We start from the raw sequence: 27475 nt of genomic DNA, 5'->3' as shown, positions 1-27475 counted from the left end.
CAAGATCTTAGCAAGAACTGTTGCAGGAGGAGCAGTGTGTTGCTGCATCATTGTTGGAGATACTGTCTTTTGGATGAAATGTTCTCAGTCAATCTGGTCACCTCTTGTAGCAATTCAAATGGATGCTAAAGATTGAATTGGTATAACGTAATAAGTAGAAAGCCCTGCCTTGGCTAATGTTTTTACTTCAGTACCCACAAAACCCGATTAACTGGTCATCCATCTTGCTATTTGTATATAATTTCTGTTGGCTGCTAATTCTTTTCCTATGAAAAATACAAGGATTTAAAATAAATATTCCACTACCAAGTCTTGTATTGTCACTGGTTATGATCAGTTGGCTGCTATGCAACTGGACTGCAGTGGTTCTAGAAAACAGTTCATCACCACCACCACCTCAAGGGCAACTAGGGATGGGCAATAAATGCTGGCCAGCCAGCGATGTCCACATCTAACAAAATGACTAAATAAAAAGTTTCCATTCATGATATGAGTTTTCTATGTAACACATAGTTCCTTTGGTACTTTTCTTTCAAATACCTCTTCCATCTTAATTACACATTCTCTACTTCAATTAATAAAGTATTTGACTCGGTGAAGAAATGGTGTCAGAAATAACTGAGAGCGTTAATATCACTAGCACATCTGTAATGTTGTTCATGCACTGCTTAATAATCAAATTACCAGTAAAGTGTGACAAAAATATTACAGAAACCACTTGTGGCACATGGTGGGGGGAAGCATCAGTGCTAGTTCTTCTGTGACAATCCAATATTGATCCAAATATTTTCCTACATCATCAAATATTTAACTAATTTTTCCTTAAAGGATCTCTGTTACTTCTGAAAGTGTTCCAAGCTTCCAGTGACTGTCTCTCTTTTTTAAAAGAAAACTCACATTGTAGAATATTTAAATGGATGATTCCAAGTCACTGACTCTATCACCGAAGAAAGCTGAAATTAAAACAAAGAATTCTGGATGCTGGAGATTTGAAACAAAGTCAGAAATTGCTGGCAAAAGTTGGTAGGTCTAGCAAGATCTATAGGACGAAAGCAGAGTTAACGTTTTGAGTCTGGTGAGACTTTTCATTGATGAAGATCTGTCGTGTTTCACTGGCAATTTTTGTCTTTGCACCAGAGGAAACCTTTTCCCTTTCAATGTCATAGCTAAAATTTTACAAACATTAACTAAATTTCACTTCTCCTTTTTCTGTTCAATTGGCAACAGTCCCATAGTTCAAGTCTCTCCTAAATAATTTCCCATCCTTGGAATCTTTATAATGAATCTGTGTTTTCTGACTTTGACTTGATTTCAATAATGGAAGAACATAAAACTGAAGCGAAAACTTATGGCTGAACTGTTACCTAGTACAAATTCCTCATTCTCTCTTTGCTGTGCTTTTTACCTCTTTATGTAAGCTATCTGCAATGATTGTACTCCAAAACCTTTGTTATAATTTCAGTCTCCCGTGGCATAATATATCAGAATATGGTCTCTCTCAGTTGGATCTATTCCTGTCTAAGTAGATCTGTCTCTCTGCATTCTCATCTTCAGTGTTTTTGTATGTATGTATCTCTCTTGATTCCTCCCTTCAACTTAGAAACAGTAAACTATTCAGTCCCTGAAACTTGGTCAAAAGACAGAGTCTGGATAGGTGATAAAAGGCCCTGATGTTCACCTTCCTGTGCTCTGCTACTGCTGAAAACTAAAAGAAAAACTAGTTGATTTGAAAGTTAGTAGAGGAAGCTAAAACTTTGACAGGTTATGAAGGGCACTCTGTGAAAATGCCCATACCATAGAACTGTTTCAAACTCTTCCACAGTGCCACCTTGTTATCAGTGTGAAGGGAAAAAATTGAATTATAACCAAGAAGGGCCCCCTTGAAGACTTTTATTATATTGATTGAATCGAGCCATACAAAACAGCATTTAGCATGTGTGGAGACTGGTGTGAGCTGGCAGTGTTGTGGTGTTGCAATTAACTGAGGGAGAAAATCAGCTAGGTTCCTGCTCTTGATAGTCTGGCCCCTCTCATTATGTGCAGCATGGTGACATACCACATGCTGCTTATTATCCTTGAACTGTCGCCTGTCGAAGCTCTGTGTCACCTGTTCCCCTGTGTGTAGGAGGAAGTGTTGGTGTAGTGCTCAACCATTATTAGAAAACTGGAGCTGTTGCTGAATTTCTGATGCTGCTGATTGTTCTCCTTGGAGCAGTGAAGGTTAATGGAGGTGTTAGAATTATATATTTATGTAGATAAAGAAAAGCTGTTTCCACTGGCAGGTGGGCCAGTAGCCAGAGGCGTTCAACCTAAGGTAATGATCAAAAGAGCAGGAGGGTGATAAATGTTTTTTATGAAGTGTTCTGATCTGGAATGCGCTATCTAAAAAGGTAGTGGAAGCAGATTTAACACCTTAAAGAAATTTGATAAATACTGAAGGGAAAAATTTTGCATAGTTATGGGGACTAGGAATGAGGTAGTTGATTTAATTGAATAGCTCTTTCAAAGAGCTGCAACGTTTTGTATGACCTGTGCTGCAAGGGTCTATGCTGGTTTAGTCTGAGATATCTGTTTGAAACTTTCTCAAGTTGGATTATTTTTAATGATTCCAAACTACATGTTCTACCTCGTGTGTAAAGCCGTTTCCTGTCATAAGCTATATGCTAATAACTAGCACTTTAGGAAATAAGATCTTAATGGCATTCATCACAATCAACAATGCTATCAAGTGGCACATACATGCTCACATATTGCAGTTTTGGTACGAGTTAAATACTGAATTCCACCAGGGGTGCAGTGAGAATGACTGTCCTTCAGTAACCTAGCCAAGTGTGATATCAAGGTGTCCTGGCAAAATTGAAGACTGAAGCAGTCAGAAAATTCTGCTGCTTGGTGTCATACCTAGAATAAATGAAGATAGAAGTTGGAGGTCAGTCATCTCAAACTCTGGACATTATTGCAGGAGTTCCTGAGGGTTGTCTAAGGCCAACTCTCAAGTGCTTTGTCAATGATCCTCCTTCCATTATGAGGACAGTAGTGAGGAGTTTTTGCTGATAATTGTTTAATGTTGAGTACTGTTTGCAGCTTCTCGGGTATTGAAGCAATCTCTAGCCGTAACAAAATCTGGATAACGTTCAGGGTTGGGATGACAAGTGGCAATGTGACATTCATATCTACAGTATTACGTAGGGGTTATTCCTATCAAGGGAGAGTCTAACCACTTTGTCTTGGCATTTAGTTATGTTATCATTGCTGAATCCCCACTATCAAATTGGAGGGGTTGCCATTCATTAGAAACTGAACTTGACCCATGACAGAAGTATTGTGGCTATCAGAATAGGTCTGAGGCCAGGAATCTGGAGGCAGGTAACTCGCCATCTGACTCCTCAAAGCCTGTCCATAATCTACACGACGCAGTTTGGCTGGTGATGCAACACCTCTTTACTTGCCGAGCTGAGTACAGATCCAACAATATGCAAGAAGCCAACATCATCCAACATAAGGCAACCTGCTTATTTGGTACCCCTTCCACTAATCTGAAAATGGTGCATCAGTAATAGAAGAAATCAATGGCCACAAAGTGCCCTACAAATTAAGCTGTCCAGCAATTCATCAAGGCTCCTTAAGACATACAATCTGTATTCATGATGTAGAGGAAGGTACTGAATATATTGTATCCAGATTTGCTAACAAGGATTTCATGAGTGCAGAGGGATACAGGTGATTACGTTGGCATTGGGAAATACTGTGCTGAGTTGTGGAATTATCCCCTTTGGTGGGAAAGATGTAAAAGTTGAGTACTTTTTGAGTGGTGAGATTGGAAAATGTTTGTAATTAGAGGGACCTGGTGCATTTAGTTACAAAGGTAATTTGCAGGGTGTAGCAAGCAACTAAAAAGGCAAAATGGTATGTTAACTTTTGTTACTATAGATTAGAGTATGAATAAAGAAACCTGGCTCTATTTAGATAGGATATTGGTAAGACCACGCCTGAATTTGTATGCACAGCTTTGATCTCCATAACTCACAAGGATGACATCCTCTTGCTGAAGTGAGTATAAGGAAGGTCACTAGACTGGTTGCAGCAGCAAGAGATTGCCTTAAGAGAAGACATTGAATAGATAATATATAAATTGTCCAGTAAAATAAGATTTGATGTCATTTCAACATGTTGAATTCTGAATGGACTTGGTAGGATAGGTGAATATTGACAATGGTCTCAGAATAATGGTTGGCTATTTCAGACTAAATGAGAAATTTCTTCAGAGTATTTTGGATTTTTGGGATTTTGTTTAACCCCAGTAAAAAAAGGGCTGTGACAGCTCAGTAGTTGAATATTTTCAAGAATGAGATCCTGAAAGTTTAGGTATTAATGGATATGAGAATGGTGTCGGAAAGTGGATTTGAGTAAAAACAAATTCAGTCATGAACTTGTTGAATGGCAAAGATGGCTGATGGACCTACTTCTGATTTCTTGAGTTTTAATGGAAGTTACTGGCTACTATCCAGAGGATATAAACACATAACTGATCCTGTAGAGGTGAGGTTGGGCAGGGTGAACAAATGTCTTCACGAATAAAATTATAGGGATGATTTTCATAGATGGGAGGGAATTCCAGCAACCAAACATTAGGTGGGCCTGAATTGATTGACTAAGGCCAGGTAGGTACTGAGCTGGATGATGGTAAGCTAATCAGTGAGCTACAAGTACAGAACTTAAAATGTGCAGATTTTAAAGAGGACATTGAGACAAGAGAAGTCAATGTAGGTTAGTGAGAGCAGTACTTTGGTTGAGTGGAATTTTGTGCACCATTGAGTATGGGCAGCAGAGATTTGGAGAAATGCATTTCAGATTATTGAAATAAAGGCTGGTGAGGAGAGATTTGGAGTAGACAGATCTGACGGAGTTAAAGGGAAGAACTGTTTCAGTAGCACCTTGCATGTCACTGTCCCAAATAGCTTTGCAGTCAACTGAGTTCTTTTCTTTTGAAGTAATTGCTGTTGTGTTGGAGCTTGAGATCTGATTTGTGCATAGTGAGATCTCGCAAGTAGAAACTAATTAATGTCTTGATCACTTGGAACAGTGAGGCAAGTTCAGTTGAGGCATTCGAGAGTATTGGATGATTGTTTTGGATGGAAATGGCATGCAGGGTTATGGGGAAAGGAAGTTGGCATTGGGTAATATAACCATAAAAGGGCATGAATGGCATGATACACTGACTTATTTAGATATTGGGTGGAGACTAGATATTGGTCAGAATGCCAAGAGAGTACTCTGCCATCTCATCGGGGCATTGAAGTAAATATTCTTTTGGAATGTGCAGCCTTTACATATAATCATGCTTTTGCAGTTGGTTCAAAGCATCAGCAATTATAAAGAGCGACTTCTGAAGGGATTGTGGAAAACTCCAAAATTTAGCAGTCATCTGAGTCCAGTTGGTATGCTGGCATCTTGTGAATTTTTTTGAATCTATGAAATCTAGCTGATGGAGCAAGGTTCATGGAGTTGTACAAGATTGAACTAAATTGGGGATGCTTTAAATGACTAGCATCTAGGAGAGAGGACTGTTGAAAGGTGTAGGAAGTCGAGATGCGCTGGAAAAGCACAGCAGGTCAGGCAGCATCCAAGGAACAGGAAAATTGACATTTAGGGCAAAAGCCCTTCATCAGGAATATTCGAAAGGGACTAGCAGGGGACCTGTTCTCAGTATCTATCCTACCAAGTCCGTTCAGAATTCAACATGCTGAAATGACATCAAATCTTATTTTATTAAACAATATACATATTATCTATTCAATACCTTCTCAAGGCTCTCTCTCGTTGCTGGAATCAGTCTAGTGACTGACCTTATACTCGCCTCAGCAAGAGACTTTCCTGATGAAATGCTTTTGCCCGAAATGTCGATTTTCCTGCTCTTTGGATGCTGCCTGACCTGTGCTTTTCCAGCACCACACACTTGACACTAATCTCCAGCATCTGCAGTCCTTACTTTCGCCGAAAGGTGTTGGAAATTGAATTGTTTTAATTTCTTGAAAGAGGTAATTTGGGAAATATAAATTCCCCAAAATAAAGAAAGGAGCATCAGGAATGTGAAACAGATTAAAGGGAAGTTCAGAAACCCAGTTAATTTTATCTGATTGTCAATCAATTGATACAATGAAAAAATTACTAAATTACCAAAGTGCTAGTAGCACTCAAAGATGTTTTGCAAATACATGTCACCACTTTGACCCCACTTGCACAGATGAACTAGGTGGGTTTCATGTACTTGATACTAATATATCCATCTGGATGGGCACTATATATTGATTGAACTGTGAAGTGTGGCAACATAAAACCCATTAAGGTAATTGACGCATGCAGGAAGATTACTGTGTCAGTAAATGATAACTAACAAGCTATAGGAATAAATTTAGAATTGTTTGAGGAACGTCAATATATAAAATTAAAAACTTTCATTTTTTATCATTTTACTAAATTTCTTTCTTCTGTCATGATTTACTGTTTTGTATGGTGGCTTCTTACTTTTTCTCAGGGAAGTGAACTTTTGGAAATCTGGTAACCCACTTCATCTCCATCTTCAGTTACAGAGTAAAGACCACCTGGTTGTCTTAATGTTTGACCCATTCAGTCTGTGCTGGTTCCCTATGATACAGGCCAGTCAGTCTAAATTTCCTGCTCAAGGTTGTTTCCTTCAAATATCTATACCAATTCCTTTTACATGTTTCTGCTTCCAGCAATTTTGGCAGCAAGATACACAGTTCTTCCACAGATTCTCCTTGCATCCCTTGGCCAAAATCTTAAACATAAGTCCCCTAACCTAACTCTGTCATAATCCCAATATTTGTCATTTCCCCCCTCAGTGTTCTTAGAAGCACTACCCAGCCTTTCCAACCTAATCACCACCTTCACCACCTAATGTGCTGATCAGAATGGGAATCAGTACTTTAGTTTGGGGCCTAACCAGAGCTTTGTAAAGGATCAGCACAACCACTCTATTTGTGAATTGTACCTCAATATGTGAAACCCAAGATGCAATTTGTTTTGCTAACCACTCTCTCAATGTGTCTAACCTATGATGGCTCAGTGGTTCGCGCTGCTGCCTCCTGCACCAGTGACCCTAGTTCAATTCCACCTTCAGGTGAGTGTTTGTATGGGGTTTGCACATTGTCTCTGTATCTGTGTGCGTTTGTGGCTTCCTCAGTCCAACGATGAGCAGGTTAGGTCGTTTGGCCATGCTAATTTGCCCATAATGTCCAGGGATGTACAGGCCATGTAGATTAGCCATGGGAAAGGCAGGGTTACAAGGATGGGGGTGGGATGCTCTTCGGAGGGTCGGTGTGGATTTGATTGACCGAATGGCTCACTTTCATACTGTAGGAAATCTATTAATATGTCCTGCCACCCTCAAAGGTTGATTAACATGCATCCCTGCTCTCTTTCCTTGCACACTCTTAGAATTATGACATTAAGTCTGTACTTTTTCCTATTCTTTCAAAAAAAAATTCAATCCTATTCTTCTGAGGAAGAGTTGCTCTCTAAAAGTTAACTGTTCCTCTGTTCACTGATGCTTTCCGACCTGCTGATTTTCTTCAGCTTTTTCACTTTTTACTCCATCTGCCATTTGTTTGCACAGTGTGGTAGCTATGGGTAATTTGTAACATTCTCACTGTCTGCCACTTTTCCAAGTTTGACGTCTTCAGATTTTAAAATTTTACTGTATTCCAAGATTTAGTTACAAAAAGCAAAATAAAGCAACAGTCCTAACACTAACCCTAGGAGAGCACCACTGCTTGCTACCATAGAGATGGGGGAGAAAACCATCTACCATGAATTTGTTTCCTTAATTTTCTAATCTTTTTGGATGCTAACTACTTTATTCCATACATTTCCATTTTGTGAACCAGTTTTTTGTTAGTGATAACATTTTAAGCACTTTTTAAAAATCCACAATATCCACTGCCTCATCCTCATCAAGTGTCAGTTTTGCTTGATCAGAAAATTCAATTTGATCAGTTGAGCATGATCTGACTTCACGAAATCCCTGCTAGCTCTCTGTAATTAACTGAATTTCTTACTGCCTTTTAATTAACTCCAATATCTCCAAATGCCTGTTTTTCCTTGATCATGGATTCCAAAATCCTGCCCTCCGCTGATGTTAAATGGATCAGCCTATAGTTGCTACGATTGTTCTCTCATCCTTTCTTGAATTGCATTTGTCATATTTGCCACTCTCAAATCTTTTATCATTCCTCATGTCTAGGATTCTTTCAACTCTGCCCAATTTCATTCAGCAGCCTGGGATGCAAGCTGTCCACATCAGGTGATATCATAAGCAGAGCCAGCCTTTCCAGTGCAACCTCTCTTGCAGTTTTCACCATTTCCCTTGCCTCCACTATTTCCATTTCTGACACATTGTCCAATTCTTCCTCCTTTGTCAGCAATAATACAAAGAGTTTACCATGTATTGCAGCTCAATAGAACAAATGATATTAAATTCCAGCTCTTTTATATGCATCACGGTGAATTTCAAACAATTGCAGTGCCTGAGGGACAAATCTGGAGATCCTATTGATTAAATAGACTCTGAAGTGATTTAGTTGGACTACTTCTACTACTCTTGAAAAGGTTTAGGTTCTAGAATTGCTAGCTACATTTTCATACTTATTCAGACCACTCATAGAGTCATAGAGATGTACAGCATGGAAATAGACCCTTCGGTCCAACCCGTCTATGCCGACCAGATATCCCAACCCAATCTAGTCCCACCTGCCAGTACCTGACCCATTTCCCTCCAAGTCCTTCTTATTCATATACCCATCCAAATGCCTCTTAAATGTTGCAATTGTACCAGCCTCCACTGCATCCTCTGGCAGCTAATTCCATACCCATACCACCCTCTGTGTGGAAAAAGTTGCCCTTAAGTCTCTTTTATATCTTTCCCCTCTCTCCCTAAACCTATGCCCTCTAGTTCTGGACTCTCTGACCCCAGGGAAAAGACTTCGCCTATTTTACCCTTATCCATGCTCATCATAATTTTGTAAACCTGTATAAAGTCACCCTTCAGCCTCCGATGCACCAGGGGAAACAGCCTCAGCCTGTTCAACCTCCAATCCTGGCAACATCCTTGTAAATCTTTTCTGAACCCTTTCAAGTTTCACAACATCTTTCCAATAGGAAGGAGACCAGAATTGCATGCAATATTCCGAAAGTGGCCTAACCAATGTCCTATATAGCTGTGACATGACCTCGCAACATCTGTACTCAATACTGTGACCAATAAAAGAAGGCATAGCAAACGCCGCCTTCACTATCCTATCTCCCTTCAATTCCGCTTTCAAGGAGCTATGAACCTCCGCTCCAAAGTCTCTTTGTTCAGCAACACTCCCTAGGACCTTACCATTAAGTGTATAAGTCCTGCTAAGACTTGCTTTCCCAAAACGCAGCACCTTGCATTTATCTGCATTAAACGCCATCTGCCACTTCTCAGCCTATTGGCCCATTTGGTCAAGGTCCTGTTGTCATCTGAGGTAACCCTCTTTGCTGTCCAATTTTGGTGTCATCTGCAAACTTACTAACTGTACCTCTTATCTCGCATCCAATTCATTTATGTAAATGACAAAAAGTAGAGGACCCAGCACCAATCCTTGTGATACTCCACTGGTCACAGGCCAACAGTCTGAAAAGTAACCCTTCACCACCACCCTCTGTCTTCTACCTTTGAGCCAGTTCTGTATCCAAATGGCTAGCTCTCCCTGTATTCCATGAGATCTAACTTTGCTAACCAGTCTCCAATGGGCTGGTCGAACACCTCACTGAAGTCCATATAAATCACATCTACCGCTCTGCCCTCATCAATCCTCTTTCAAAAAACTCAATCAAGTTTGTGAGACATTATTTCCCACGCACAAAGCCATGTTGACTATCCCTAATCAATCTTTGCCTTTCCAAATACATGTACATCCTGTCCCTCAGGGTTCCCTCCAACAACTTGCCCACCACTGAGGTCAGGCTCACTGACCTATAGTTCCCTGGCTTGTCCTTATCATCCTTCTTAAACAGTGGCACCACGTGAGCCAACCTCTAGTCTTCCGGCACCTCACCTGTGACTATCAATGATACAAATATCTCAGCAAGAGGTCTAGCAATCACTTCTCTAGCTTCCCACAGAGTTCTTTGGTACACCTGATCAGTTCCTAGGGATTGATCCACCTTACCTGTTTCAAGACATCCAGCACTTCCTCCCCTGTAATCTGGAAATTTTGTAAGATGTCACCATCTATTTCCCTACAGTCTATATCGCCCATAACTCACCTGGGTTTTCAGGTTGATAGGTTGTATTTTGTTATTGCCAGCCTCTACTCCAGATGTGCAGCCTTAACTGAAAGTAGAGATAATTATTTGATGATGCTGTTGTTCAGAGAGGGATTCCAGTGAATCTCTTGCATAAAGCTTCCAGCGTAGCTGCATTGATTGCAATGGGAACACAAATTTACACTTGCTTCATTGGTGTTTTTCGGGAAAGACTTGTAGAAAATTTGCATGTTTTACAAACAGCTGCAATATGTTTTAAACGGGGGTGATGTGTGTATAGTGTCGAGCAGTATTTGAGCACTATTAGGAGAGGGAGTCAGTAGCTCCTTAAACTCTCATTCAGTGCTATCATTGCTGATCTTCTGTCTCAACACCACTCCTATGTACTTTGATTCTGTGAAACACAGTATCCATCTAACTCAACTTTGAATGTACTCAATGAAATATTCCTAATCATCTAGGGTAGGGAATTCCAAAGGTTCACAACTGAGTTTCTCCTCTCATTAGTGAATGATTGACACCTTATCCTGAGATTGTGCCCCCATATGAGATTTACCAGCCAAAGGAAGCCAACCTTAGTATCAACCCTGTCAAGCCCCTCCTTCTTATAGACTGGGTCTACACGGTTTACTCAGTCTCTTATCTCATGGATTAACTTAGTGAACCTTTGTTTTAGTGCTCCCAATGTAAGTATATTCTCCCTTCAATATGGGCAGAGTATCTGTGCACAGTACTGAGTGATGCCTTATAAAAAACATTGTGCAATTGTCCTGAGATTCCTTTGCAATAAAGCCCAACCATGATTTGAATTCCTTATTGCTTGCTGGACTTGCATGACAACAGTGTATCTTGTGCAAGTACACCCAAATATTTCTGGATATTGATATTAGAAAGTGCCGTGCCTTTTGAAACGTCTTGATTTTCTATTACTGTCAAAATGACTAATCTTCACTTTACTGCATTAAACTCCATGTATCACCTTGAAGCCTTTCATTTAACTAGTCCATATCCTTTAACAACCTCTGTCGTCCCCACAGTTTACATTTACATGGTCTTTTATTAGCAAAAATGTAGATTATTACTTTTGATCTTGTATCTAAATTATTAATATAATTGTAAATATTTAAGACCACAGCACCGATCCTTGCAGCACCCCACTACACTAGTTGCAGACTACCAACTTGGAAATGCCCATTTATTCGTGCTGTCTGCTTGTACCATAATCCAACTCCTTGAGCCCTTAATTTGTATAACTTTTGCACTACCTCATTGAGGAGGTTTTAAGAACCGTCTATTATATCCCTGACCACCTATGTACAATAAATCTGTCAAACATGTTTCCCTTTTATAAAGCATATTGGTTTTGTCTAGTCCATTGTTAATAGATTCTGTTAAAAGGTTATAATCCAACAGGTTCATTTGGAAATACTAGTTTTCAGAGCGCTGCTTCTTTGTCAGGTAGCTAGTGGGGCAGGGTCATAGGACACAGAATTTATTGCATTAGATCATAGTGTCATGCAACTGATATTATATGTTGAACAAAGTTAGATTGCTGTTAAGTCTTTCATCTTTAGAATGGGTTGCAGGTTTTGATTCATTAATACTGAAAATGTGTTGCTGGAAAAGTGCAGTAGGTCAGGCAGCATCCAAGGAGCAGGAGAATCGACGTTTCGGGCATGAGCCCTTCTTCAGAAGGGCTCATGCTCGAAACATCGATTCTCCTGCTCCTTGGATGTTGCCTGACCTGCTGCGCTTTTTCAGCTCTAATCTCCAGCATCTGCAGTCCTCACTTTCTCCTCTCTGATTCATTAATATGTAATACCCAGATCTACTTTCAGTATTATTCCAGCAAGTGATGTCAATTAACTGGCCTGTGCCTGGGACTATTTTAAAATCTAGAGAATTTTGGAATTTCATTAACCAGGCATTCATTGTTTCTGGTTGTCTCAGAAATCTGGGTTGTTGCCATGAAGATGTAGAAATTCTACTTTTAGGTTGTAAGCTTTCCTCAATTCTTCTTTTAACTGCTTGAAGTTTCTCACTCTTATTTAGACTCTTGGTTACTCTCTCTTCTGGTATGCAATTTACATTCTCTGCTAAGAGAACTATTATGATTCTAGAGTGGCCTGCTAACCTTATTATCCTATGGTTAGGGACTGGTTACCTTTAAATTATATAAAGAGTCGGATCCAGAAGACTTGCTGAGAGACTAAAGCCATAAGGTTCCATGGATTGAAAGATGATCTTTCTTTGCATTACAGCTTGTTTAGTAATCCATATAATATATATAACTTAATCTAACATTCAGAATTAACATGGTGAATGAGATTATATGCGGTGATTGGGCACTCCAGCTATGAATGCTATATACAATCAAGTCAGATTTCTCAGCAATTAACTCCATCAAATCCCATTCATACATCTGAACATAGGCAGATTCAGCATCCACTGCCTTTTAAGGAAGGGAATTTGAAAGAACTTGACCCTCCGAGAGAGAGAGTGTTTCCTCATCTCTGCTTTAAATGAGCAGCCACTTGTTTTTAAACTATGACCTTTACTTCTGGATACAAAAGGAGGCAACCTTTCCCACACCACCTGTCATGTCTCCTTAGGGTTGTTTATATTTGAATAAGTCTTCTCTGGTTCTTATCTTCAGAGAATGTAGACCTATCCTTTCCTCAAGGCATTCTGCTATTCCAGCTATTAATCTATGTAAACCTGTTTTGAACTACTTCCAGTGTGTTAACATTCTTCTGCAAGTATGGTGGACAGTACTATATGCAATGCTCCAGGTGCACTGTTTCCTTTTATTGATTTCTTTTTTCCCCTCATGTGACTTGTTGAAAACTTTGCAATAAGATGTTTCTTATTACTAGCCAGAATTGTATGATGCCACCAAATAATTTTTTTGCAACTGCTGGTTTCATGGCTGGCCACCTTCCCCTTTTTAAATTGTGCAGCTGCTCGGAGGGTCTGCAGAGCTATGACTTCCTGTTTCAGAAGTCGCTGCCGGGCATGGACCCTGAAAGTCTACACAGTAAAATTAACAGCATTAATGTTTGGTTTGCTCAGACAAAGTAAATGGATATAACTAGGGGATTTCATCACATGACAAGCATAAGTTTTGTTTCAGTTTACTTCTGTTATTCCCCTTTTTTTAGACCATAAAAGTCTCATCTGTTTTTATGTTCCTGACTAAGTTACTCTCATTTTATTTATTCCCTTTTATTAGCTATTGGATGTCTTTTAATGACTTCTGACACCTCTCAATCCTCAGGGTTTTGCTACTTTTTGAAATAGTACAACTTTTTTTAAACATCTGCAATATAATCCCTAACTTTTGTGGAAGCTTAGATCTTTCTTGCTGAGCTTTTGTTTTAGCATGTATTTTTGTTGAACATTTTGAATTGTTTCTTTGAGTCTCATTGTTATTGTACTGCAATACCCTTTTAGTCTACTTACCTGAACAACTCTAGCCAGCTCTTTCTTACGTAATTCATTTTACGTAAGTGTCAGGAGCAAGCTATTTGACCCATAGAGCCTGCTCCACTACTCAATTTGCTTGTGGCTGATCTCATCCTCAACTCCGTTTTCCCACTCACTCGTCATAATTCATTAGTAATTACAAATCTGTCTACTTAAGTGTTCTGATTTCCCTCTACAGTGGTAGTGATTTCCACAGATTCACAATCCTTTGAGAGAAGTAATTCCTCCTCATCTTCATTTTAAATATGCAGCCTCTTAGTCTAAAACTATGACTTCTTGTTCTAGATTGTCCCGAAAGAGGAAACATCCATTTTCCATCTATTTTGACAATCCCCTTAGCTGCTTATATACGTGAGTTAGATCATCTCCTCATCTTTTAAAACTCTTGAGTATAGTCCTAAACTGCTGTATCTTATAAGACTAAAATTTTAATCTTTGGAATTAATCTAGTGAACTTTCTCTGAACTGTCTCCAATGCAATTACATCTTCCTCAAGGGGACCAGAACTGTATGCAGTACTACAGATATGGTCTCACCGATGCCTTATTTTCCGCATTACTTTTGCGAATTTAATTTGTCCAGTCTATATGGATATTAAAATTCCCTTTAAGTTTAGATGACCTTTATTACAAACTCCAATTATTTCTTGTGGAATTTTTTTCTAATGATATAATATACCTACGACCTCTAACTCCTCTCTACTCCTATCACTGTACCAATGTTTGATGCATACTGCTAACTTCAATATAAAGTGCAAAAATGAAACAGAAATACCTGCCAACTTATTGCTTACCTGCTGTCATGGGATGACATTCCTTTGTTTTGTCAATCTTGAAATTTGGTAGGGCTGGAGGGAGATGGAACAGTGAAGCCAGAGTATGAGGCATTTGGCAGGGGGGGTGGTGGGGGGTTGGGGTTGGGGGAGAGGTTTGAAATAGGTTCTGCTGAGTGATTGACATCAGGGACTGTTGTGAGATGGAGTAACTTGTGTGGAGTGGAGGTGTGGGCAATGCTTTTAGGAAGAGTGGCATATGGAGACCTCATCTGACACTTGTAGGATATAAAATTAATTCCTGCAAGATAACATAAAAACAGATTTTCATATTTAATGTCATATGATACAGTGTAATTGTATTGAATGTTATTACGGTGCTGTAATACTGTTCTGTTTTTGATGTCTGTGAAGGGTCACATTAGTTTTTAAGATCTTTAGGTACTTTTACATGGGATGTGGAATTGCTGGGAAGTCCAGTGTTTATTGCCCATATCTAATTAGCACTAGAAATACTAGTGACTTAAAATGGACTTGCATGAGGAAAATAGTTTGCAAAGCCCTATCATAGTCCCTCACTTCACTTCAGTCAACAGGCTATGGAAACCCGCCAGTTTCCTCATTTCCCCTCCCTCCCACAGATCCCAACCTTCCAACTCGGCACCGCCCTCATGACCTGCTCTACCTACCCATCTTCCTTCTCACGTATCTGTTCCACCCTCCCCTCTGACCTCTCACCATTACCCTGGCCTCCATCCACCTATTGCACTCTTAACTACCTTCCTCCCCAGCCCCACCCATCTCCCATTTAGCTCTAAGGTTCCCAATCTCCTTCCTGATGAAGGGCTTTTGCCTGAAATGACGATTCTCCTGCTCCTCGGATGCTGCCTGACTTGCTGTGCTTTTCCAGCATCACGTTCTCAACTCATACTACTTAAGTGTCTGCACCTCTCCTATGGTTGTGTATGCATGTGCAATGTGCAAACGAGAAATACATTAAGTGATACATCTTGTTTTCTCAACTCATTTAGGAATTGCTGTCATTGGCTAAGAGGAAACGGAGTGAGCCAGAACAGCAGGAGCAGCAGGCAAGCAAACCATCAGCATCATCAGATTCGGAAACCTCAGACAGTGGTGATGAGGTGAGCTATATACTTTTATTTTTCAATTTTGAACAGATCATATGTGATTTCCCTGATTATACAGGGAGAGGGGGTTCCCTTCAGTGTATTACAAATGTGAAAATGGCAAGTCCCTCTACATTTATAACTACTCCCACTCTAGCTCTATAATGCATAGTATTGTTGATGTGTTATGGATGTCATGATGTGGAGGTGCTGGTGTTGGACTAGGGTGGACAAGGTTTTTAAAAAAATCACAACACTAGGTTATAGTCCAACAGGCTTATTTGGCAGAATTTCTCCTATGAGTCTACTCCACTAGCTACCTGATAAAGGCACAGTGCTCCAAAAGCTTGTACTTCCAAAAAAACCTGTTGGGCTATGACCTGATGTTGTGAGATTTTTAACTTTGTTATGCATGTGTCAAGAATATGTTAGTATTTGTAGCAGGCTTGGGCTCTAATGTGCAGTGGGATCGTTCCATGCCCGTCAGGGTCACTGCGCAATCAAAGACCTAGTACACTCATCTCTCTGCCATGTCCTCCCTCCCCTCAGAGAGAGAACTCCAAGTCTCGGGCTGCTCTGATGGAGGCCTTGATGAGGGACCAGCCTCTGCAAGCTAATGATTGAGTTAGCATCCGTAACCAAGACTCCTTTCTAAAACAAAAGTCAACTGAAATTTGGTTGGTGCTGTAACAAATAATCAAAACATCAGCAGAAACTTTAAGTAAAAAAAAATTAAATCAAATTATCATTACCGCTGGTGGTGCTGAACTATATTTTTTTAAAAAATAACAGCAATGGTTTAGACAGTCCCTGTTGGGGAACTGTAACACACAGCCAAGAGGTTAATGGAAACTTATCAAAGTTAAATAAAAATATTCTTACCAGGTGACGGTATGCTGCAGCTGTTCCTGGTCCCAAAGGCCTGTAATATTTAAATGAATTCTCTCTGCATGGGCATTCTAATGCAGACATAGCCGAAGGAGAGGTGCAGGCAGGAGGTACTATGACCTCCTCCATAGCACACTGCCTGGACCTGCTAATAACCACCATGATTTGGCCACTGAGGAAGGCCTCTGATTTTAAACAAAAAATCAGAGTGCATCCAAAGGTTTACAAGCAATCTCTCTTTTGTTTTAGGAAATAGGAATAGGGTTTGCATGTATAAACATTGAAAGCAAACATAAAAGAAATTTCCCTCAGACCGTAAGAACAAGAGGAGACATCTTCAAATCAAGGTGTTCTTTATTTATTTATTGCATCATAGCAGTAGTTACAAGTTATATTCATTAGACAATTATCTTTAATATTATCAAGGATGACACTCTGGTCTTATTAGAATTTTGAATTGACTTGCCATTTTCCATCCAAGGATGTATGACCTCATCAGATTAGGTGGAGCTTAATGCAATATTAATCCTTTGAGAACCATTGCCTTGTGCTAAACTCCACTCAATTTTTTTCTCCCCCATAGTTAAAATTGTACACTTGGCTATATAACTCCATTTATATTTACCAGTACACCAGTTCTCCCCTTCGCACATTCAGGCAGTTTGGAGATTTCGCAGTTCTTCAAGTCATTATTTTCAGATTTACAAGATTGGTACATCTTTGGCTTGAGAATTGTGGAACTTGATTCTAATGTGGACCTTGTATCATGATATCTTGATGTTCCTCATTGAATTTATCGCAATTAAACTTCAGTGAATGGTTGCTCTGCAGTGAGATAAGGTTCCTGCTGATTCTTCTTATAACCAAGATGCATCCGTGTTAGTCCAGTCCCTCCTGGATGTCTGTTCCATTCTCTGTGTCAAACCTGTTGCCCCTGAACCAGGTGTAGCAATTTTTCATGCACATTGATGTATATTAAAGTTAGTACTCTGCTGTTTTAAATTTTAAGACAATTTTAAAAAAATTATCATCCAGTGGACTCAACTGTGGACTTGGCATTTTTGGTAGAAAAGGGAATTGAGTTTTCAATTTTCTTTTCATCTAGAATTCTGAAGGCAAGAAGCCATACTGAAGTGGGATCAACTTGTAATTTAACCAAGTTATAAGAGTCAGTGTTTTCTTCAAAAGAAATTGAAGTCTTTCAACTGTGCTGAACTTCCTAGTTTGGTTATATGTTCAAATCTAGAAATGGCTATAAACTGGCAATTAGCAAACTGTGCTCCATTCTTGCATACAGCTGCTTTAGGAATCCCATGAGTATTAAACATTTTGTGCAAGGCCCTGATGACTGGTTCTGTGGTGGTGGTGTAATCTTTTTCACCTTTTACATTGTCGGCATTGAAGAAAGACCATCTGTAAATCACAAATAGATCTGTTCCCACTGTCTAGTGAGGGTCAATGGCACTTTCTGCTCAGATGTGTGAATAACACAAGTTTCACAGTTGACTATGCGGTTGTCAATCTCTTTTGAGATCCCTGGGTGCCACACTAAATGAGCCCTGGCTCTATAACTGCTAATCTCCATGCCTTTGTAAAATCTACCTTACTGTCCTGTTTTGACACCATCACCTTTATCACAAATGACCTTTTTGTACAGTTTTCGATTAATTCTTAGTTTGGTTAGATCTTGGCAGGAGACTTATATTTATCATGTTAGTTCAATTGTCTCCAGCACCACTTATCTTTAACTTTTTGTAATTATCTCTCTGCCTCAATTGATCAGATTGTAGGCCATCCCTTCACTGTAAGTCAGCTGTTGGCACTTTACTCACACCGTCTGATGCTGTTGGTCACCTGCAGAGACCTATTATTTGGTTTATTGAGTCTCCCTCACACCATTTATATGACCTTTTGATCTCCGATTATAAAATCTGTGCTGGGTGCTCTCTTCACTTCCTCCGATGAAGGGGCAGTGCTCAGAAAGCTTGTGATTTCAAACAAACCTGTTGGTGCATAACCTGCTGTCGTGTGACTTTTCATCTTGTCCACCTCAGTCCAACACTCGCACTTCCATGTTATAAGCTCCAAATGACCATGTCTAGGATGTTGTCCCACAGTGAGGTTGGAATGACTGCCCCTTCATCAGATGTCACCTATAATGGTGACATGCTGTTGATCTTCGATCTAATCACCTTATGAGCCAAAACCCACAAGTAGCAACGTGTTCTCAGTCTTTTGTTCCTGTCAGACTTTACTGAGAATCTTGGGTTGCTGGTCACTGTATTGCTGTGTCCTGTGTATGCGATTTAGTTTCACTAAAGAATTCTTTTTCAAGTTTTGTAAGGTTTTTGACAGTCTTGGGAGGTTCCATCCATTGTATTCTGTATCCACCAGCACACCTATTGTCTGCCTTATAGAGTTTAGAACATCATAGACTCCCTACAGTGTGGAAACAGGCCATTTGGCCCAACAAGTCTATACCAACCCTCTGAAGAGCAACCCACCCAGACCCATTTCCCTACACTATTGCTCTATATTTACCCTTGACTAATGCATCTAACCTACACATCCCTGAACTTAATGGGCAAGTTAGGTTTGTCAATTCACTAACCTGCACATCTTTGGATTGTGGGAGGAATCCCACGCAGACACTGGGAGAATGTGAAAACTCCACGCAGACAGTCACCCGAGGCCAGGATTGAACCTGGGTCTCTGGTGCTGTGAGACAGCAGTGCTAATTACTGAGGCACCATGCTGTCCCTTTAGACAGAGCCGGAACTTTGTGGAAGCACCTCTTTCCATTATACACACAGAATTGGTGAATACAGTTGTTTATGATCTGTTGCTGAGGAATTTTAGGTGAAGGATGTAGTATGAAACACCTTGTACACCCATGTGGCAGAGAGCCTCCTTTTCTATAACAAGTCTCCCTTGTCCCTAGAGGTGGGTGATTTACATGTGATTTGGGTAGCAGGGAAGAAAATCCTTTGGTTTGCGAGTCTCTCTGGAGTGATTCTTAACATCTAATCACTGCATTGATACACTTCTGCAAAAGGAACATTGGAGAAACAGATCCAATAAACTAACCATACTTCATGATGCTAAACTGTCAGGGTATTGTAGCCAGCAGTAGATGCCAGGTGTTCACAGCTAAGCTAAGATACTTCAGAATGCCACAAGTTAGTTCTGGTTGTATCCTTTTAATGGGTCTTGTGCACCTGGATGTTTTCATTGCACAAAGAGCTGTTCTTCGGATATTCTGCAGTTGATAACATCTTTCAATTGTCAACTTTTCGATGCTCACCCTTGATATTTATCATTGCAGAGTTTCAGTTCACTTAGCGAGTGAAGCTAGTTTAGCTTGCCGAGAGTGCTGCTTTCAGTTTAATTGTCATTTCTCTATCCTATGTTTCAGCAATGATATGTTTGAGTGCTGGGTTTTGCAAAACCCTTTCCAAATCTAAGGGCTAATGGAATGGATGTTTTGTTGGTCAATGACCCATAAGTGTTTTGGTCCATCTTGAGCTGCATCTAAGTTTGTGCCTACAAGGACACAGGATGATCAATGCTAAAAATTAAAAATGTGTCTGTGTATTTGGCATATTCCAATCTAAGTGTTAAAGCACATTGTTAGGTTGAGGAACTTGAGGAGTTTTAGTTAAGTGTATATTTTCCTTTTCAGTGGACAGTGGGAGGCAGCAAGACCAAAAAGAAGGGAAAAGGCAAGGGTGTGGAGAAGAAAACGGCCACCAAGAGAGCAGTAAACAAAGCAGCTTCATCAGGCAGCTCAGCGGAGGATAGTTCTGGTGATAGCTCTGCACCAGAGGAAGGTAAATAATTTGAATCCTGTGGTAAACTTATTTTCTTCACTCTCCAAAAAAAAAAGCAAAATGTAATTAATTGCTGGTTTGATTTCAATATGACAGCTGCACACTAATTCCTGACCATCTGTCACTACTTTCACAAGGGCATCAGAGTAAGTAGAATGTGCATCAGGCATAGAGTAAGTAGAATGTGCATCAGGCATTGAGCAAGGCCATGAATGCATGAGGGTTAGAAGTCAGTGACACACGAGGGGTTGAGTGGATGAAGGTGAGATGTCACGTAGAGGATGTGTGTGGGAAGTGGGTATTTTAGAATTAGGGTATTTTTTTTAAAGTTGCCCATTTAACATGGAGTTATGGTGAAATGTTTTATTTCGGATGGTTATGGCATTCGTTTCCAAAGAGCAAGGGAGGAAAGGATTTTGAATAGTTTTAAGACTGAATTAAATTCTTTATAGATCATGGAATCCAAAGGTATAGTGGGGTAGATAGGAAAGTGGAATTCAGGCCAAGATCGGATCAGATCAGATATTATCAAATGGCAGAACAGACTCGAGGGTCTGAATGGCTGAATCTTCTGTTAATTTTTATGTTGATATGGTTCCTACAGGAGGAAGAGTGGTAAATAACTATGATAAGCTAGTGGCTCTAATTGATTCCATCTATTACTGCTGCAAAAGCTCACTGCAGGATGTCTCAGACAAGTTCTAGATCTTCACATTCAGTTGCATTCATGGGCATCAGGAATTGCTGTCAATTATACAGAGTAACAACAGAATACTGATAATCTTGCCATTATTATCAGAAATGTGGATGTTGCTTTGTCACACTCAGTGTTGTATAAATGTGACATTAGTTCTGTCACCACCCACAACCCTGACTTATCTCCATTGTAGTGCTTCACCTGTGTAGATTTTTTTTGGTGATTGAGACACTCATTTGAAATTTCAGGAGAAGTTTCTGATTCGGAAAGCAGTAGCTCATCTTCAAGCTCAGAATCTTCATCCTCGTCAGAGGAGGAGGAGTTTCATGATGGCTATGACGATGACTTCATGGGTGATGAAGAGGATCGTGCAAGATTGGAACAAATGACTGAGAAAGAACGAGAGCAGGAACTGTATAATCGAATTGAGAAAAGAGAAGTGCTACGGAGGAGGTGAGATTCTTTGCCTGGGATTCTGTTCGTCCCTGTGGTCAGACTTTTTCTCTCCTATTGTCTTCATTAGAGGATTAAATGTGGCTTGGTGAAGCTTCCAGAAGATGTAACACCTAGCAGTTGTGGCAGGTGTTATATTGGGGCAGGGAATGTCTTGTTGAACATTATGTAGAGCTGGCCAGTATTGAGCGAATCATATATTCGGCAAGTACTGATGCTTGGTCTTGAGTGGCACTGAAAACTCTAATGAAGTTTCAGCTCTTGTAATTAAAGTTCTACACTGGTGTCTCAACATGCATCACACTCACGCATGGATATTGGGTAATGATATTGTTATTCAGGCACAACCATTACACAAAATGATATAATCCTGTGCATCTTACAGATGCTAGGACCAATTATCATGTCACTGCCTTGTTGTGACATGGGCATAACCAGCAAAACCAAATCTGCCTGTCGTGGATTCACAACTCAGTGAATTAAAGCATTTAATGAACTTCCAACTGCGTAATTTTTCCTGATTAGACTTTACAAATAACAAATCTTGCACATTAAGTTTATAACTTGAGAAGTTAATTTATTAATAATATAACGTTTTAGTAGAACATAAGCAACAGCCCAATTTTTTGATCATAATCTCCACTTTCTCACACAGACATCAAGTTAATAGTTACATTTTTAAAAAAAATAATTAGCAAGTTGCAAATAAACGGTTTTAAGTGATCGACACCAGGCCTTTGTTAAATCCTTGGACAATGAGTTGTTCACGGAAAAGTAGAACTATATATCTTGAATTCCCATGTCATTGGTTAATGCAAACCGTTTAATTAGACTCCCAGAAATATATGCTTGTTTGTTACAGACTGGGATTCTGTTCACTAATTTGATAGCTGAATAGAAAATCTAAAAGAGAGAAAAACACAAAATCAGGCAAATAGGAGAGAATTATTATTGCTGAGTATTTGCCTAACTAGCAGGTCTGGAGTCCTCTCCATTCCAGATGAAGGGCTTATGCCTGAAACATCGATTTTCCTGCCCCTTGGATGTTCCCTGACCTGCTGTGCTTTTCCAGGACCACTCTAATCTAACTTGGGAGAGGCTGGCCTGAGTTCCTCAGTTAGACCCCATTCTGCATGAATGAATATCAGGCGTCTAAAATTAGCCACCTTGACCAATGCTTCACTTTTTGATGATGGGTAGATAAAGTGCATGTTGTAGACATGAGTTATTGAATTGGATTGAAACTGAGTGTGATACCAATTTGGTTGATGAGATTTGTTTGCACCTGTGCTGTCATGTGCGTGGTACAGTTTAGCTGAGCCCATTGTCCACCACTCTGAATTTTGGACTTAACTCGCATTCAAGGATTTCTTCCAATCTGTTGACAGGTTTGAAATTGAAAAGAAGCTGAAGGCAGCAAAGAAGAAAGAAAAGAAAGAGAAGAAGAAGAAGATGGAGGAAGAGCGAGAGAAGAAGATGCAGCAGATCCAAGAGTCTCAGGTATTTTGTAGAAGCCTTGTCCAATCTGAAGGTGCTTTCCACATTTACCGTACACTCATTAACATGTTGGCTGTTGGTAGATTGGGACAGACCTAGTTTTTACCTAGATTGGGACAGAGGACAACTGTTATCAAATTTCTTTTTCACTTGGTTACCACAAACTGCTAACCAAAGTGGGATGTCAAGTAGTCCTTTAGAGTATCTTGGATACAGTCAAAATGAACTGCTTCAGCTGCCCCTTCACTGTCAGGGAACCTGTAGACTCAGTGCCTTGGTTTTAGCCAGATGATAAGTTGGTTAGCACTGGCCTTCATGTTTAGCCAAAAGAAGGTGGTGAATGAACTCCATATACCTGCAGGTACAATGTGTACACCGTCAGGCTTACATAAAGAGGATGGATAGCATCTCTGGGGTGGTTAACCAGTAGATGGTTAGCGCCATCAGGGTAAGAGCAGCTAAAGAAAGGCTCTTTTGAACTGAAGAACAAGGGAATTATTCTTGAAGATGTGAAGTTGCTAAACTGGTTAAGGTCTGTAAGGTTGATTAACAAGGAAATAAGTGCCTTCCAAGGACTTGGCTGAAGTGTGTTTGTCATTTAGGTGATGTCGCACAACAAAGAGCGGCGATCAAAAAGGGATGAGAAACAGGATAAGAAGTCTCAGGCAATGGAGGAGCTGAAAGCTGAACGAGAGAAAAAGAAAAACAAGACAGGTAAGAAGTGCAGTGGCTGCAGGCCAATCAGCTGATAGTCCAAAGTGAGATCCAATGAGCTTAATGATTTGATGGAGAATGAACCACACTACCGTTTTGTTTTTCAGACTTTAATGTCTCCGTGACCTTGCATGTCTCACTTCAAATTGTAACCTGTTCAGTGATGGGGAGAGCATTTTGCTCTTGAATTCTTCTTTGTTTTTCAGTTTTTTTGCAGAATTTTTTAAATATTCAAATTCTGTGCACTATGTTCTTGTCGGCTTCAGTGAGAACATTGTAGATGTCAGAGCAACTCTGTTTGTTTAAGGGGAACTGCAAGCTACCTGCCTATTCTGGACTCTGTAGCTAGATCCATCTCCTTCACCAAGACCATTCCCCAACTGAGTACCTCCTCCACAACAGCCTTGACACCTTCAGCAAACTGCATTTATTTCAAACTTTTAACATGAGGAAATCGTCCCAAAATACTAATTGGCTACAGTGGCAGGAAAAAAAATTCCAGCAATGTCTAGTGATGAATATGGAAACAAACCCTCACCTTTGACTTCAAAGGATAAATTGTAGACTTGACTAATATAGGTTTGTGTGAAAATTTTGACTGTGGTAAGCATATCAAAAGGGACCATCAGTGCAGATACATTGAAGCAAGTAGAGAGGCTATCTGTGACTGAGAGTTTAGGAAGAGCAGTAGAATGGAAGAAAAAGCAAAAGGATTTGTGATGGATGTAAAGTTCTGAGGATGAGAAATTGCTTCAGGCAGGGGTGTATGGTGGGTAACTTGCAGTGGAACTTGGTTGGGTTAGAGAAGAACTTGGAAGAATAAGCTGAGACATTGAGGTGATTAAACGCAGGTCAAGTGGCAGGAGTATTAGTTGATGAATACCATTGCCATACTTTGAGTGGGGTGGATAATAGAGAAAATGACTTAAATTCATAGTGTTCCTCACAACTGAACATTCAGCCAGCTCAAAATAATGTGTAAAGTATTAAATGCTTTGTGAGTGTGGTTACTATGTAATGTAGGAATGTACAGTTAAGGTGAAGATGTCACCACCTGTAAGCCAGCTTTTATTCAATTTAACACCAGTGCTTTCTTCCCAGTAAGGTTGTGAGATCCAATGCTTTATTTGTTAGTGAGCAAGCTCTAGGGGGAAATACAGGGAAAGGTAGTAATTGTTCCACAGGTACAATCCAAATGGCAGTGGTGGAAAGGTTAGTGAACTTTAGTCCCTAGCAGGCATGCTGTGTGGAAAAGTAGGTGAGAGATGTAGATAGGGCAGTTGATTCACTGGACCAGTGAAAAATATAGATAGGCACAGATGTGAGTACATCTTGGCAGCCTTGAACCTGTGACCAAGTATTCAAGAGAGCAGAAGGTCATGACTTGGGTGGCACAAGTGAGCATTAGGAAAGGAAGTTGTTTCTCATTGAGTTTTACTGCATGAAATCAATGAGTTTGGGGTTTGATCTGTCTTGTTTATTTCAGCTGAATTGTTGGCCAGGAAACAGCCTCTAAAAGCCAGTGAGGTTTATTCTGACGATGAAGAGGAGGAGGAGGAAGAGCAGTCAAGTGTGAAGAGTGATCGATCATCTAGGTCATCATCTTCTGACGAAGAGGAAGAGTAAGTTCTTAATGTGACTGTGACCTACCTGCAGTGAACATCTTTAGCTAACTAGAATCTTAATTTGAATTATTGTGGCTTGTTATATTCCTGTTAACACAAATACATTTCAGGGCATGTTTCACTGCTGTGTAATATTGAACAGCAGGTGGAATAAAACTTTACTTTACACCTGAAGTGTTGGAGTAGAAGGGCATGTAATCTCATGGTTTAGGGGTCAGTTGTATGGCCGAGTCAGCAGATCAGACACATGACTCAGAGTCATAGAGATGTACAGCATGGCAACAGACCCTTCAGTCCAACCCGTCCATGCCGACCAGATATCCCAACCCAATCTCATCCCATCTACCAGCACCCTGCCCATAACCCTCTAAACCCTTCCTATTCGTATACCCATCCAAATACCTCTTAAATGTTGCAATTGTATCAGCCTCCACTACATCCTCTGGCAACTCATTCCATACACGTATCACCCTCTGTGTGAAAATGTTGCCCCTTAGGTCTCTTTTATATCTTTTCCCCTTACCCTAAACCTATGCCCTCTAGTGCTGGACTCCCTGACCCCAGGGAAAAGACTTTGCTTATTTACCCTATCCATGCCCTTCATAATTTTGTAAACCTCTATAAGGTCACCCCTCAGCTTCTGACGCTCCACGGAAAACAGCCCCAGCCTGTTCAGCCTCTCCTTATAGGTCAGATCCTCCATCCCTGGCAACATCCTCGTAAATCTTTTCTGAACCCTTTCAAGTTTCATAACATCTTTCCGATAGGAAGGAGACCAGAATTGCATGCAATATTCCAACATTGGCCTAACCAATGTCCTGTACAGCTGCAACATGACCTCCCAACACCTGTACTCAACACTCTGACCAATAAAGGAAAGCATACCAAACACCTTCCTGTCTACCTGCGACTCCACTTTCAAGGAGCTATGAACCTGCACCCCAAGGTCTTTGTTCAGCAACACTCCCTAGGACCTTACCATAAATTGTATAAGTCATGCAAAGATTTGCTTTCCCAAAATGCAGCACCTCTCATTTATCTAAATTAAACTCCATCTGCCACTTCTCAGCCCATCGGCCCATCTGATCAATATCCTGTTGTAATCTGAGGTAACCTTTGCTGTCCACTACACCTCCAATTTTGGCGTCATCTGCAAACTTACTAACTATATCTCTTCTGCTCACATCCAAATCATTTATATAAATGATAAAAAGTAGAGGACCCAGCACCGATCCTTGTGGCATTCTACTGGTCACAGGCCAGTACCACCCTCTGTCTTCTCCTTTTGAGCCAGTTCTGTATCCAAATGGCTAGTTCTCACTGTACTCTGAGATTGAACCTTGCTAACCAGTCTCCCGTGCCTTACTGAAGTCCACGTAAATCACATCTACCACTCTGCCCTCATCAATCCTCTTTGTTACGTCTTCAAAAAACTCAATCAAGTTTGTGAGACATTATTTCCCATGCACAAAGCCATGTTGACTATCCCTAATCAGACATTGCCTTTCCAAATACATGTACATCCTGTCCCTCAGGATTCCTTCCAACAACCTGCCCACCATTGACATCAGGCTCACCGGTCTATAATTCCCTGGCTTGCCCTTACCACCCTTCTTACAGCGGCGCCACGTTAGCCAACCTCCAGTCTTCTGGCACCTCACCTGTGACTATTGATGATACAAATATCTCAGCAAGAGGCCCAGCAATCACTTCTCTAGCTTCCCACAGAGTTCTAGGGTACACCTGATCATGTCCAGGGGATTTATCCACCTTTATGCGTTTCAAGATATCCAGCATTTCCTCCTCTGTAATACTGACATTTTGCAAGACTTCACCATCTATTTCCCTACGGTCTATATCTTCCATATCCTTTTCCACGGTAAATACTAATGCAAAATGCACGTTTAGTATCTCTCCTATTTTCTGCGGCTCAACACAAAGGCTGCCTTGCTGATCTTTGAGGGGCCCTATTCTCTCCCAAGTTACCCTTTTGTCCTTAACGTGTTTGTAAAAATCCTTTGGATTCTCCTTAATTCTATTTACCAAAGCTATCTCATCCCCTTTTTGCCCTC

At 40.3% G+C, this 27475-nt stretch overlaps 1 protein-coding gene across 1 annotated transcript in view; it reads left to right on the top strand.

Moving 5' to 3' along the window:
• The window catches only part of rtf1 (RTF1 homolog, Paf1/RNA polymerase II complex component), a 61196-nt gene that overhangs the window by 3097 nt on the left and 30624 nt on the right, over positions 1 to 27475 (top strand). Inside the window, exons 2-7 of the mRNA XM_060828722.1 lie at positions 15604 to 15714; positions 20270 to 20417; positions 21363 to 21567; positions 22956 to 23067; positions 23667 to 23778; positions 25265 to 25400. Coding sequence (XP_060684705.1) covers positions 15604 to 15714; positions 20270 to 20417; positions 21363 to 21567; positions 22956 to 23067; positions 23667 to 23778; positions 25265 to 25400 — 824 coding nt within the window. The remainder of the gene's footprint in view (positions 1 to 15603; positions 15715 to 20269; positions 20418 to 21362; positions 21568 to 22955; positions 23068 to 23666; positions 23779 to 25264; positions 25401 to 27475) is intronic.

Source organism: Hemiscyllium ocellatum, chromosome 8 (genome assembly GCF_020745735.1).
Source record: "Hemiscyllium ocellatum isolate sHemOce1 chromosome 8, sHemOce1.pat.X.cur, whole genome shotgun sequence".
Taxonomy (NCBI): Eukaryota; Metazoa; Chordata; class Chondrichthyes; order Orectolobiformes; family Hemiscylliidae; genus Hemiscyllium; species Hemiscyllium ocellatum.
This window is presented reverse-complemented; position numbering and strand designations above follow the sequence as displayed.